Source organism: Myripristis murdjan, chromosome 5 (assembly GCF_902150065.1).
Source record: "Myripristis murdjan chromosome 5, fMyrMur1.1, whole genome shotgun sequence".
Classification (NCBI taxonomy): Eukaryota; Metazoa; Chordata; class Actinopteri; order Holocentriformes; family Holocentridae; genus Myripristis; species Myripristis murdjan.
This window is the reverse complement of record NC_043984.1, coordinates 18,689,980-18,703,253: the sequence shown is the minus strand read 5'-3', so window position 1 is coordinate 18,703,253 and position 13,274 is coordinate 18,689,980. Positions and strand designations below refer to the sequence as shown.

At 41.2% G+C, this 13,274-nt stretch overlaps 1 protein-coding gene across 4 annotated transcripts in view; it reads right to left on the bottom strand.

Moving 5' to 3' along the window:
- Positions 1-701: 701 nt before the first annotated feature.
- ampd2a (adenosine monophosphate deaminase 2a) overlaps positions 702-13,274 on the bottom strand; it is a 45,231-nt gene continuing 32,658 nt past the window's right edge. For all 4 annotated transcript variants that reach the window (XM_030051091.1, XM_030051089.1, XM_030051090.1 and 1 more), the window contains 12 exons: positions 12,442-12,583; positions 12,247-12,336; positions 12,016-12,145; positions 11,512-11,706; positions 11,242-11,373; positions 10,971-11,134; positions 10,091-10,217; positions 9,823-9,986; positions 9,552-9,672; positions 5,298-5,471; positions 5,004-5,114; positions 702-4,804 (listed from right to left, as the gene is read on the bottom strand). In XM_030051091.1, coding sequence (XP_029906951.1) covers positions 4,589-4,804; positions 5,004-5,114; positions 5,298-5,471; positions 9,552-9,672; positions 9,823-9,986; positions 10,091-10,217; positions 10,971-11,134; positions 11,242-11,373; positions 11,512-11,706; positions 12,016-12,145; positions 12,247-12,336; positions 12,442-12,583 — 1,766 coding nt within the window. In that variant the 3' untranslated portion in view covers positions 702-4,588. The remainder of the gene's footprint in view (positions 4,805-5,003; positions 5,115-5,297; positions 5,472-9,551; positions 9,673-9,822; positions 9,987-10,090; positions 10,218-10,970; positions 11,135-11,241; positions 11,374-11,511; positions 11,707-12,015; positions 12,146-12,246; positions 12,337-12,441; positions 12,584-13,274) is intronic.

Sequence of the window (13,274 nt, the reverse complement as noted above, 5' to 3'; positions counted from 1 at the left end):
AATGGGGGCTTCACAGTAAAATTTATATTTGCTCGTAAAAATCAATAACTTTAACAGACGGTGACAGAGCTGGAAAAAAAGAGATGCGAGGCAGGTAGGTAATGGAAAGACAGGGGACTCAGGAAGACAAATTTAAGGATAGATGCATGGATGGATGGGTGGTTAGATGGATGGGTGGACAGATGGATGGCAGGTAGCTCCAGCAACATTGCAGCATCCAAGACTGGCCTCACTGAGTGTGTGATGCGGCTGCTCTCTTCATCCATGTCAAATGTGTAGACTACCACTACGCCTTCGCGCAGCGCATTTTAAAGGCGAGGACAGGGGCTCATTTGATTGGTTTAAAGTGAATCGGCTGTGTCAAACCCACACCACGCCTTCTCTCCTCCCTTGCGCCGGTAGGAGGAACGGCGCAGTAGTTGCGCCAAGGCGCACGGCGTGCCAAACTTGCAAAATCCACTTGGACACACCCAGTTGGCGCAGCGCAGCTGCGCTGCGCCCGCGCCTCGCCAGGTCTGCGAAACTAGAGCCCATAGTGTCTAAAGGTCAGTGTCGATACATTCCTGAGCAGCCACAAAGGTTATTGTCCTGAAATATGAAACAAACAACTTATCACTGGTAAACAGATGGGATAAGTTTCTTTAGCCAATGAAAGATTTTATGTGACTAAAAATACAAAACACTGTTCTGCAACACAAAAGTTCAATGAATAAACATGCTTTATTCCATTCTTCAGATATTACACATAAACCTTGTATCAGAAGCATTAGAATCTGTAAAACATTTGGCAGTCCATTTCAAGATGATGACTACAGCTGAGTACAACATAACAAATCAAAAATATGATTCCATGTAAACAAGAACAAAAGAAGGTGACAAAAATAGAAACTTTACGGGAAAAATAAAACACACACACAAAAAAAAAAATCGTGTGAGGGCATCAAAATATTTGTGATCAATGTATTATGATTTTAGTGTGCACAAATACATGAACATAACAATTTCAACAAAACAAAACCTCAACATACATTATGAACTGTTGATTTGTGAACACGGTGATATCTGAATAATTGGTGGGGTTTCTGTGTTGGTAACTTGCCCGATACAAATAATATTTGCATTACTGATCAAAACATGACAGAACACCAAACATTATCCTGGACTCCAAATGGCTTTTGCTACTCTGTGTCTGGTGAGTCACTCCTTGCGTGCCATGATTCACTGGGATACGACATTTTTGTTGTTGTTGTGAAGAAGAAGAAGAACACAGCACGGCAAGAGGACAATATTATCCTAGTAGAATTGTGAGGTAGGGTGCACTGTATCGTGCATGCCACAAACAACCAGTTCTCTAATCAGCTAATTCACAAAGAGACAATATGAAACCATGAAGTGGACGTGAAACAGTCAAAGGCAGGAAAAACTCAGATGAATGGATGGGAAATCAGGTGTAAATCAGACAGATCGTAATAGTCTCAGTGTGATAACATGCCGTACCAGGGACTGAACACAGGCGTCTCAAGCTTTGGCATTGACAACATGCATCATCTCCCTCCTAAATTAAAGTAGTAATAATAATAATGATGAGTATAATAATTCCCACAAGTTCTTTGCAAAATGTTACAAAGTAGTCAACCAGATGATCTTAACGCATTAAAACTAGAAAAGGCCAACTCTACTGCGGTGATGTAAAGTAAGGGTCAGAGTTTAAAAAAAAAGTGTGTATCCTGTGTGTTTGTGTATGTGTGTGTATGTGTGTGTGTGTGTGTGTGTGTGTGTGTGTGTTTAGAAATCAATGTCTGGCATGCTACTGTAGAGAAATCTTTTGGCTTCAAAATAAGAGGTATTAATCATATACCTATCCGTAATGGATTTGATAGGCGCTCTACGACACAGAACGGAGAATTAAACAGAATGTTTAACAACAAAATGTGAAATATGCAAAATAACAATAAAAAAAACAAAAACTGAAATACTGGGTCCAGTTATTGTAAGTATAACAAATTTAAAAGGCTAGCAACAATATAACGGTATCAAATTCTGTACTTCTATTTTCATGACATAATGCCGGTTCAACAATGATCTACAGCAACGGAACTAAGTTTGAAACCTTAACATCAATATTCTGTATTGTTTATATAAAATTTCTTATTTCTATAGCCTTTAAAAAAATACATTTTGTACATGAAACCCAACAATCATAAAAAGTCCTTCAGGTTCAGCGCACACAACCCCAGTGCATCCCTTTAACACTGAGAAGCTTCTGTATTCTCTCCTGAATTGAAATGGACTTTCATACATCTTTCTGATCTATTTTTCAAAGTAAACATGTATATAAACGCATTACAGGTGGTTATTCATAGAAAGGCTGACACGTTCTAGTTTTACTTTCTACAGTATACAGCATCATAGCCTACTGTATGTGACAATCACCTTTAAATAATTTTGCTACTTCAGATTAGTATTTTTTCAACAGTCTTGGCATCAAGTTATTACTCTACAGTAGCGACTACGTTGAAGGAAAATGCTCACAGTTTGATGGACAGTCAAACGGTCCAAATGGCAGGGAGACTGATGTAATAATCTGAATGAGTACACAATACAAAATGCTGACCTTGGTGATCACATACATGATCAGATTTGGGGTGAGGTTGAAAAATGCCATAAAGACCCATGCAAGTGTTAACCATGTCCCAGCATGGTTTGCCCATTTCCACAGGATGTACTAAATAGAGTTTACATATGTTTGCTGGACCAAATAATCAATTCAAATATATTTCTGACGGCAACTTCTCCGTCTTCCTCTTACCAACCCTTATCCATGCATGCATGCAGGAAAAACGCACTTGAGAATTAGAGACAAAACAACTTTTCCCTTTCAAGGGAAGGCCAAGGTGAGGACAAATTTACACCAAGCATGCGGCCAGGTGGTTTCAGTTACATTGGCATGAATTCTTACTACAACAGTATGTAGGCCTAATGATTTGCAGAAAATAAGATGCAGCACTTCTTCTAAGTGTAAAAGACAGAAATATTACACATGACAACAACTTGGAGAGAGATGGGCAAGCAGTGCCCAAAGCGAAAATTAAAAGGCACTAGTAAGTCTTGGCTTGATGCATACAGTGCACTGCATGCAAAGAGAAAAAAAAAATCCACATCTTTCTACGGCCCACCTGTGGGGCCTCGCCTACGTCTAGTCTTTCCACCAGGCCAGGGGAGGGGATGGATTGGATGAAAGCCCATGTGCAAGGAGGTATATCCAATGGACACAGTGAGGTAATGGTAGGGGTGTTCCCCGTGGACGATGCTAAATTCATCCTCCTTCAATTGTGCTCCAGCTAAAGCTGTGGTTGAAGGAATATCATGCACACATCGAATCGCTTCTGCCACAGAAACAGATCGTCAGACAGTCACATACTGCTGAGGTACAAATCTGCTCCTCTCAGGGTAATATTAAAACTAAAGCCATTTTCTATATTCATTAGAAAGCTCTTCATTTGCTGCTAAAAATAACTCCAATCACTGTTTGCTTAATGGAATGTTTACAGTCAACCACAGGCAGTCGGCTCTACTCTCGTTTGAAGGCTACATTTTCTGCTTTTCTCTTTTCTGCTGAATTCAGAGCCGATACAAGTCATGGAAGCATGCTACATGTGCAATCCTTTGCAAATTATTTGAAAGCACACCAAGCGACAGCTGATATCCAGCACTCAGAGGTTGTTCGCTCTTGCTCCTAATTTGTACATGAACCTTTCCTCATGTTTCTGTAGCGCTCTCCACTGCACACTCATGATTCTGACAAAGACTGACTGAACATTGTGCAGGCAAGGGAAAGCTTCTGCTCCAGTAAAGCTGAATCTGCAGTCCTTCGTAATTAGCATTATGAAGATGCTAGATGTACTAAGCTTTGTAAGGCAGCGTGACTATGCAGTGGAAGATAAGCAGCATTCAGCACAGGTTTACTGTAAAGTCAGTTTTGTGTGATAATGTGCTGTATGCCAGTGTTTAAATGCATCTCTGTGATATGTCTGGTGAATTAAAAACATTCAACTGAATCACAGAATGCATTACATGGACTATCTGATGGATATGGGAGGACAGGAAAGGGGTTCAAATTCAAGGACTAAAGAATAATTTTAATGAAGAGGTGTCGAAAAAACTACCTTCCCTAGTGTTTCCTTGCTGCTTTTGTGCATCAACTGAACAACCCTGGTGCTGGTCATCCCTGCTAACCTTAGTCATGCTGATTGACACTGAACATCACAGTGAATACAAAGAGAGGTTAAAGAAATAGAGTTCAGGTTAACTTTAAGCAAAAAAGGGGTACTTTGAAGAAAAAAAATAGTCTGGAAAACTTTTTCTTGCAATCTAAAATGGATCTACACCACCACTAGAAACACAGGAAGATTGACAGAGCAGTCTGGGAGTGCTCCTTGGCTTTGTGGTAGCTCTACAGTGATGGCTGAGGGTGATCAGGAGTGGGGTAAGAAAGCAGGAATCCTTGTAGACCATGTTTCTTCAGTGTCATGCTGGAAAGGGGCCAAAAGGTTGGAGATTTACGTGAGGAGATGGGACGATAGTGATTTCAGTGTTGTCCAGGGAGAGGGGCCATGGACAGAGAGTCCTCCTCATCGATGGTGTCCAGCTCCTCTGTGCGAACAGCCTGAATAATGAGGTTGAGCTCCTCACTGAGTGTTTCGCTGCGGTATGCCACACGGATATCAGGGACATTGGTACGACGGATATCGTTGCTCACAGGACCCTCTTTGGAGTAGTTGGGGCCCAACCAGTAGCTCTTTACCTTAAGGCAGGAGAAGACAGATGAGTGGGCACTGCTGCTACCAATAAAAACAAACAGTAGTTTTTTCTGGCAATGTCATTTGACAAAACATTTGGGGAATGCCTGTTTTTCTTGCCAAGTGTTTCAACAGTGCCATTATTTTAACCTGACTATAAAAGATGTAGTGAAAGAGCCAAATAATTACTTAAAAAACAGCTACCTTGTGTGAAAACCCACTCATGAGGACACTGTTCCTTGCCAGCTCACACATGTCACAGGAACTCAGCTTCCACACCTGAGCAGCGATGCTGTACTCCTCCATCAGAGGCTCCTGGGACCAAGCAAACACACACACACACACACACACACAGAAAGAAGAGAATGAGGAAAAGGGTCAGATCTCCAGAAAAAACTTAAAACTAAGGCACTTCTGATGATTTCTAAATCCTTTTGCTCTTCCGCCCAGAAAAATGTGGGCCACATAGAGATTTAGGCAAATGTTTTCAGCACTGACCTTGGTGAAGTGGAACTGAAGGGGATCATCAGTGGACAGAGACACCATGAGACCTCTGGACAGGTACTCTGGCAGCGGGTTGCGGTGATAACTGAGGAACAAGCTGTTGTTACTCAGTGGTGACATGGCGATGCCAATTTGAGCCAGGTAGTATAGATACTGCAGCACAGGGGCCTGAGGAACACACGAGACAGAGTGATGGCTAAATATAGCTACAATCCATCAAGGAAAACCAAGGACAATTGTGTTGTTTGCATCTCTTTTCTTTTACCAGTCTTAAAACCCATTTTTACTCATTGGCTTTTAACCCAGCATGAGACATCGCTCTGTTTTATTTGTTTGATTGTTTTTATTCTTTCTACTGTTTTTACTGTTTTGTTGTTTTATGATCATGTATGTACATTGAAACATTACTCTGTTTTAATTTGTTTGATTGTTTTTATTCTTTCTACTGTTTTTAATGTTTTGTTGTTTTATGATCATTCATGTACATTGAGATGTTACTCTGTTTTATTTTGTTTGATTGCTTTTATTCTTTCTACTGTTTTTTACTGTTTTGTTGTTTTATTATCATGTACAGCACTTTGTTTCAGCTGTGGTTGTTTTTAAAGTGCTATATAAATAAAGTTGAGTTGAGTTGAGTTATTTCCTTTTCACTATGTTGCACTCTTTGTTCCACAATTTGCTTCATTTCTGTTCCTCTCTGCTTGTTCTATCTTTCCCTCCCTAGCGATGTGGCTATCAACGTTGCCATCAAGCTGGATCTAACCTAATCAAACATTTGGAGTCTCTTTGGACTCTCAAACCATTGCTGAGGGAGGGCAGTGGAACAGTCAATCAGAAAAGGAGAGCTCTTCACAGAATGTGTTCCCTCATGTGCTCTGACAGAGACGTGGATCACCCTGCTGCCCTTTCTGCACTCCTTTAGGTTGTAGTGATGGTGGTGCAGGTTTGTCTATCTCATATGAGTGACAATGTCCTGGTCCTCCTCTCTCACACTTCTGTATTTCTTCATTTAAATTTCCCACTGTCACTGTATCAGGGCCACCAAGCCCTGATACTGGATCCTTTGATAATATTTGGTTGCATCGGTTGTTGTGTCTTCCAAAGGGTCTTGCGATGCTTCATAGAGAATTCTATAAAGATGAAATTTCACAAAACCAAAAGGATGTCCATAATCCTTCTCTTGTCCACGTTCACAGTGTCAACATGAACTACCTATCTTCTATGTGCTTATAAACTTTATTCTTCATTGTTACCGAAAGGGTTAGGGTTTTTAATAAAATCAAGGATGGCTGACACACACTTCAACTTCTTTGCTGGGTCTGTGTATGAGCAATGCATTCACTGCTAACACTGCCTGACTGCAACAAATCAATGAGCTTAACTAAAGTAAAGAAATCATTAGAATGAGCGGACAAATCAAAGATCGCTGGTGTCTATGAAAACATTTCCTCAATAAAAATTGGTGACTAACAGAGCATTTACACAGAAGCAAGCATACTGCTAAGAAGTACACAACCAACGAAGAAGTTGAAGCATATAGTATGCTGGCCCAATTTGATTTTGTTACAATGGATAATAAGGGTGTACTATGTAGATGTAGGGTATGCGTGTCTATGCAGGTACACAAATGAAGGTTAATGGGCATCTGTTTGGTTTGGCAAAATTAATGATGTTTTTTTTTGTTGTTGTTTTGTTTTGTTTTGTTTGCTTTCTATTACAGAGCTCTCTGACTTTTGTAGGAAGTACTGTACCATGGACAGAACCCACCCTTCCCCCCACTGTAGTTTAGTGCTCCCCGGGGTTTGCTTAAAGAATTTCTATCATCTACATTCCTCTCAACATACTTCCTGAAGATAGGACACTATCTCACTCCTCTACACAATGCCAACCTTCTCACAGGGAAGCTCTCCCCCTCTTCATGTTTCTGACCATTTCCTGCCCCATTTCCATCTCCAGTACTAATAGTACTTATCTGGTATCTCTTTCAACTGTCACCATTTGGTATAAATTGTCATCTCTCAGTCATTCTCATGTGTCCCTCTTACCACTGACTCTCCATCCTCCATGTTTCTATCTGCAATGTCATGCTCTTCTCACCTCTGTCCCCTCTCCTCCACACTTGCCTGCCTGTCTTCATGTGATCCACGCCTCCCTTGAGCCTTGCAAAGTGAATGTACATGGCTTCAAGCAACTGAGAGAAAATGGCACAAGTCTGTATTGTTAGATTTCGCCCCACTTTCACTCTCTCCTCCTTCTCTGCCTCTGGCTGTGCAGCTAATTCAGCCTCCTACCACTATAAAATCTAATCATCTGCCTATCACTCAAAAACATTTTTTTTACCTTTTCTTCTTGTCTTAGCCCAACTCCAACTCCACCTCCTCCTTCCTCTTCTAAAACATACTTTGAGCAGAAGCTTGCTGGCGAGGTATCTTATCCCAGTTACACTCTAATCCTCCCTTCAACTAACCTCATTGACACAGGCTCACCTTTTCTATCATCCTTCTTCAAGTGGAACTAACTTATGTCCTCTTGGCTCCATAGTAACTTAATTTGTATAGCCCTTTTTAGAAAACATTGTTTACAAAGTCCTTTACAGATAACAAAACACAGGCACTGATGAAAGTGGTACCACAGTTACATAAAAGAAAGTTATATAAAAAGGATAGAATTTGAACACAAGAAAAAAGATGAAACAATAAATGACAATGAGCTGCATTAACTGGGCACACAGACACACCCAGCGGCCACTATGCCAGTGAACAGACGCACCACAGCACCTCCATACCTCCAATTTGCATTCATATCAAGTCCCAGCACCAACCAAGCTCCAATCTATGCCGGTGTAACCTGCCATACCATCCTCCTACAAGTGCACCCCCCCAGGGCAGGAACTCTGCACAGTGCAACACCTCCACTGGGGTGCTCCAGAGCTACATCCTGGGCACCCTCCTCTTCTCGCCAGACATTAGACTGCTTAGTCCATCTAATCATCCCACAACCTCTTCTACCACTGTGATGTTGGTCACATTTAACATGAATTTTCTTTCCCTTACACTGATACCCAGGCTGAGGTGCACATGCCTGCCTCTCTGACATTTTCAGTTGGAGTTGGTTGTCTTCCCATCACTTCAAACTCAGTCCTGACAAGACTGAGATGCTCTTTTTCCCACAAAACTTCTGCCCTCTACAACACGTCTCGATCACAACTGAGCAGTGTCATTCCTGCACAGATTGCCAAGAATCTTGGTGTGACAATTCACAAATGACTGTCATGCAAGGCCCACACTAACCCAGTCCCGCAGGTCTGCACTCTGTTTCATCATCTGTTTGATCTGACCATCCTCACCGAGGACACAGCCTTGTTCTCGTTTTAGCTTTAGTCATCTACCATCTGCCTCTCAAAACATTCATCCCCTCCAGCTCCTCATCTTTAACATCCCCAGATTCTCCTCAAATTCTCCCATGTCACCCCCCTCCACAACAAATGAATCTGTAATTAACTCTGTACTCTGAGTTTCCCTTAAATTTCACCTTATGTTTCTTCAAAGTTAGAAAATATTTTTTTCCATATTTTACAACAATGTCACATAAAAACATACCATCTACACACAAATCTATACTTCTTTACACACAGACCTTAAAGAGCAGGAAATCGCAAACACTTGCCACAGATACTGCAATGAAACTATGATGACTTAAGTCTGTTGTAACAAGGTTGTAACAGAATAACACAAATCAAGAACGTGGGAACTCATAAAGGGTAAGCAAGGGTAGTTCAGCACATTTTTGCGTAGGGTCAGTGTACTATCATTTCTCTCTACAGAACAACATTATCATTTGATGAGATGAAAGACAACTTGTTAATGATCCTTGCCATGGTAACTGCTACTGTATCATTCTGTTTATGATTCACCATTGATCTGTGCTTGTGGAAATTACAGTTATGTATTTGATGACAAACAGAAGACATAAGTTGAAAAGGACAATGTAATGACATCAACAGACATTTGAAAGTTTGACCAAATCAAAGCTCTATCATGCTATCTAGCTTGTGAACGGTGAATAAATCACCAGTTCTTAGTCAAACATGACTACCTATAAGCCTGGCAAAAAGAGTAAACTTAGATAGGTAGACTCTTCCACAGACAGAACAGAATAATGGAAGAATAATGTTGTGATGTAATATTAACATGATAAGCTCAAGCATTTCCCTAACAAGCCTTTGGAAATGACTCGTCATGTGCTGACCTTTCTGAGCAGCAGTCCATGGGAGATGTTCTCTGATAACATGAAACCTGACACCAGGTGGTGGATAGGCCCCGCCTCCCCACAGTGAGGTCGCAGGACAAACGTATGGAAGCCTCGCCTCCTGCATTGGACAAATGTGTGAAAAACATTGAAACCTCATTCATCCCCAAAAAAAAAAAAAAAAAATTGTGAATGATTAAATGAATGAATAAGAGGTAAAATGAAGGAACAAGTCTTTTTGTATGTAATAATTAGTCTTGCTGCCCCACACCTGCGCAGATGATTGAGCACAGTCATGTTGGCATAAGTGTAGTAGAGGTAGTAGGAGTAGGGTGGGTTGTCCTCTTCAGTCCAATTGGCTGGCAGTGGACTGTCAAGATTGAAGATGTGGTGCTCAGGCTTGGACTCGTCATCCACACTGTCAAAACCCACCACCTGCCGACACACGTCACACACAAAAACACACCAGAACAGCAATCAGTAGATGTAACTGTGAATCATCAAGACAGGCTTTGAATCTTGTATAGTTCATGCCTCACATGCTCCAGGAAGAGGTGCAACTCAGGATGACTGCAGGGGTTCATGGTGGCTTCAAACAGGGGCATGAAGATATTCTCCAGCATCTCCTGGAAATTTGCCAGCTGTTTCTTGGTCTGGTACACATCACTGCAAAAGGAGGTGATGATTGTTGACACATAGAAACAGCTACAGATGGTACATAAAGCAATGACATGCACTGTTAATCACAAACATGTGAGTAACATAACACATAGGAATTGACGCTAGTGATTTGTGAGGATGGCTGAGATGCAGGACAATCAGCCGATGTAGGACCATGTAACTAAATAAACAACTTGAATTTTTGCTGTGGAGTTTTAGTGAGGGATGACACATTATTTATATCCTTATAATCACGTGCAGGTTAATTTCCAAGGTAATGTGTCACACACTCTTACACCCATGGATAGTAATTAAGCTTTGTTGTAACAGTTATATCTTCTCTATTTAGCTGTGAGCAGGCTGGGGAAAATCTGTTAGGTAGTTATGTAGGGGTGAAGTGATGACTTCTTTTATGCTTTTTAACATCTGTTAAGCTGGCAGACTAGATTCGCGCCAACCCCAACACCCCAATCGCATCTTCCTTTTGGTTCAGACCCTAATTACAATCATGTTTGTTTGCCCAATAGGTACAGGCCAGTAATTAAAGGTCCAAGAGTCATCTATCAACCAAAACTTTTGCCTTATATTAGCCAAGCTTATGGCATGGCTGTGTGTCCTCACACACTTGCATCTGGCATCTGACACACAACTCGGGTTGACTTGTCTTCTTCTCAAGTGTGAACTACTGCCAGTTTCAGAGCTTGTGCCAAATGCTGCACTGCTCAGTTTTAAGGTAATGTGGGTTGAGGTACTACTCACTAGAGACGGGGCACCTGGATAAGCCAGCGCACATTATCAGAGTAGACACGATGTTTGACGGCCCACCGGGCCAGCTTATCCCATTCATCACGGGAGCGGCCATAGATAGACAGACGCAGCTCAGAGTTCTGGTACTTGCTCTCCTCCAAGTCATACATCACCTCCTGAACAAGAAGAAGATGTCAATAAATTAAGTTGTATGTACGTGGTTAAAACATTATTCAAAGTTACAAAAAAGAAAAAAAAAACATTGCAAATGAATTTTTCACACCTTGATTATGTGTGCAAAGTATTTTCCTTCAATGTGATTATCAGTCTTGATGAAGATCTCCCTAAGGATGGATTCTCCAATAGGGTTGTATTTGGCATTGAACTTGTCAAATCGATGGAATGTGTTGCGGTCCTGAGAAGAAAAAGAAATCAGGTATAACATATTTTTATCTCACCCAGTTACACTATATTCTTTTGTACAGAGTCCCCTAAATACTAAAATTCCTTAAATAGTTGTCAGATATTCCCTATTAATGCTCCAATTTCTCACCGCATGCATGTCGAGAGTGTCTACACTCAGGTCGTAGGCTGTCAAGTTCATGCTTTCAAACACCTCAATGAGGGTCTGTCCACGCCCGCGCTCTATGTGGACAATCTCACCAGGGTATTTCTTCATGGCTCTCTTGATAAAACGCAGCAGGTGCTTCTGGTTCATACAGGAGGATGCATGTATGTGTGTGTCTACCTGAAAGCAGAACAGACCACGAACAATGCAACGGCATGAAAAACACCATTTAGTTGGCTGAATGGAAACCTGCTACAATAATGTGGCAAAAATACTGTAGATTTTGTGTAATTATGAGAGGTTGGGATAACTTTGGTTCACTCCTGGATCCACTCCAGGATCAGTACCAGTAGTTGTTGCAGTTTAAAAATGCATTTACATTTTTCCAGCTGAGCGGATATCATTTCTCTCTTTTTTAAAATAAAATGAGAGAAATCAACGTCTCTCCAATAAGGCAGTTAAGTTAGGATGCTGTTTGATGGCTCTTGCCTTGCGGATGTTGTAGAAGTCTCGATGAGGAACTTTCTTCTGGGCTGCCAACTCCTTCATCTCATTCAGGAGGATGTGCATCTGGAATTTTGAACTTAGGTACTGTAGGCGGCGGTAGCAGAAAGACTTCCTACAAACACCACACACAGTAAACAAGGTCATATTTCATTATGAATGAAGACTGAGCTAAAAACAGAATGACACTCATGACACTGTTAAAGAAACACTCACACTGGTCCATTGATAATGAGGGCCATCATAACATTCATGTCTGCAATATACTCATTCAGGTCAGGATAGGGGAGATCCAGCTCTGTGCTCCTGAACAGGAGGCAGAATTGTTAAACCCAAAGAATCTCATTACGCAAAGCAACTCACATTTTCAGCAGGTAAAATCATTAAACAGTCTACGGGACAAAAACCTACTTGTCCATGGGGCTCTTCTTTGTGTAGACATGGATTACTCCATCCACCATCTTGCATCCATATCCTGTGTCTGGAGGCATACTCTTGGGATCGAGATTCTCATAAGGGTGCGTCTCTGAGACCGGTGGGTGGACAGGGGCATCTAGGAGAACAGGGGAGGGAAAATCAAATGATAAGTTCCATGTTACAACTTATCTCGAAACTGTCAATTAGACCTAATTGATCAGGGAAAATATGGTAGGTGTGGGACTTTTTAATGAGACAGTGGCCCCAGTGCTCCTTTGTGTTTACATTTCCAGTTTGGGAGTTGTAAACGCAGCAAACTCAGAAAAACAATCCCCTCTTAACAGCTGTATTATATCAAGAAAGCAGGCCAGCTCCTGTTCATTCATTTATTATCTCTATCGATTCATTAGTACATAAAATCAACTGAGAAGGAAAATAATGAAATATTCTTACAAACAGCAGCTCAAAACAGCTATTAAAAGCACCAACAACGGTCAATAACAACTCATTTCAGAATGAAAATGATCAATTTAGGATTGTTTTTTGGGACAAATGCTGGGTTAGAACGCAAAGTTGCTGTTGAGACTCTAGGAGTAAACTCAGTGAATTTTAGGAGGACAAAAAATCACTGGATATTGTGTGGAGATCAATGTCAACGACAGCACCATCTTAAAAGACGTAACCTTTAAGTCCACCTGATCAAAGGGCTCCATAGTTTCCTTGGATAGTGCATCCAACCCTGGTCCTTTGGATGGTTATGATATTCTAGGGGAATTCAACAACATTCAAACTAGACATCTCACAGGCCAAGCCCAGAGAGCTAGTTG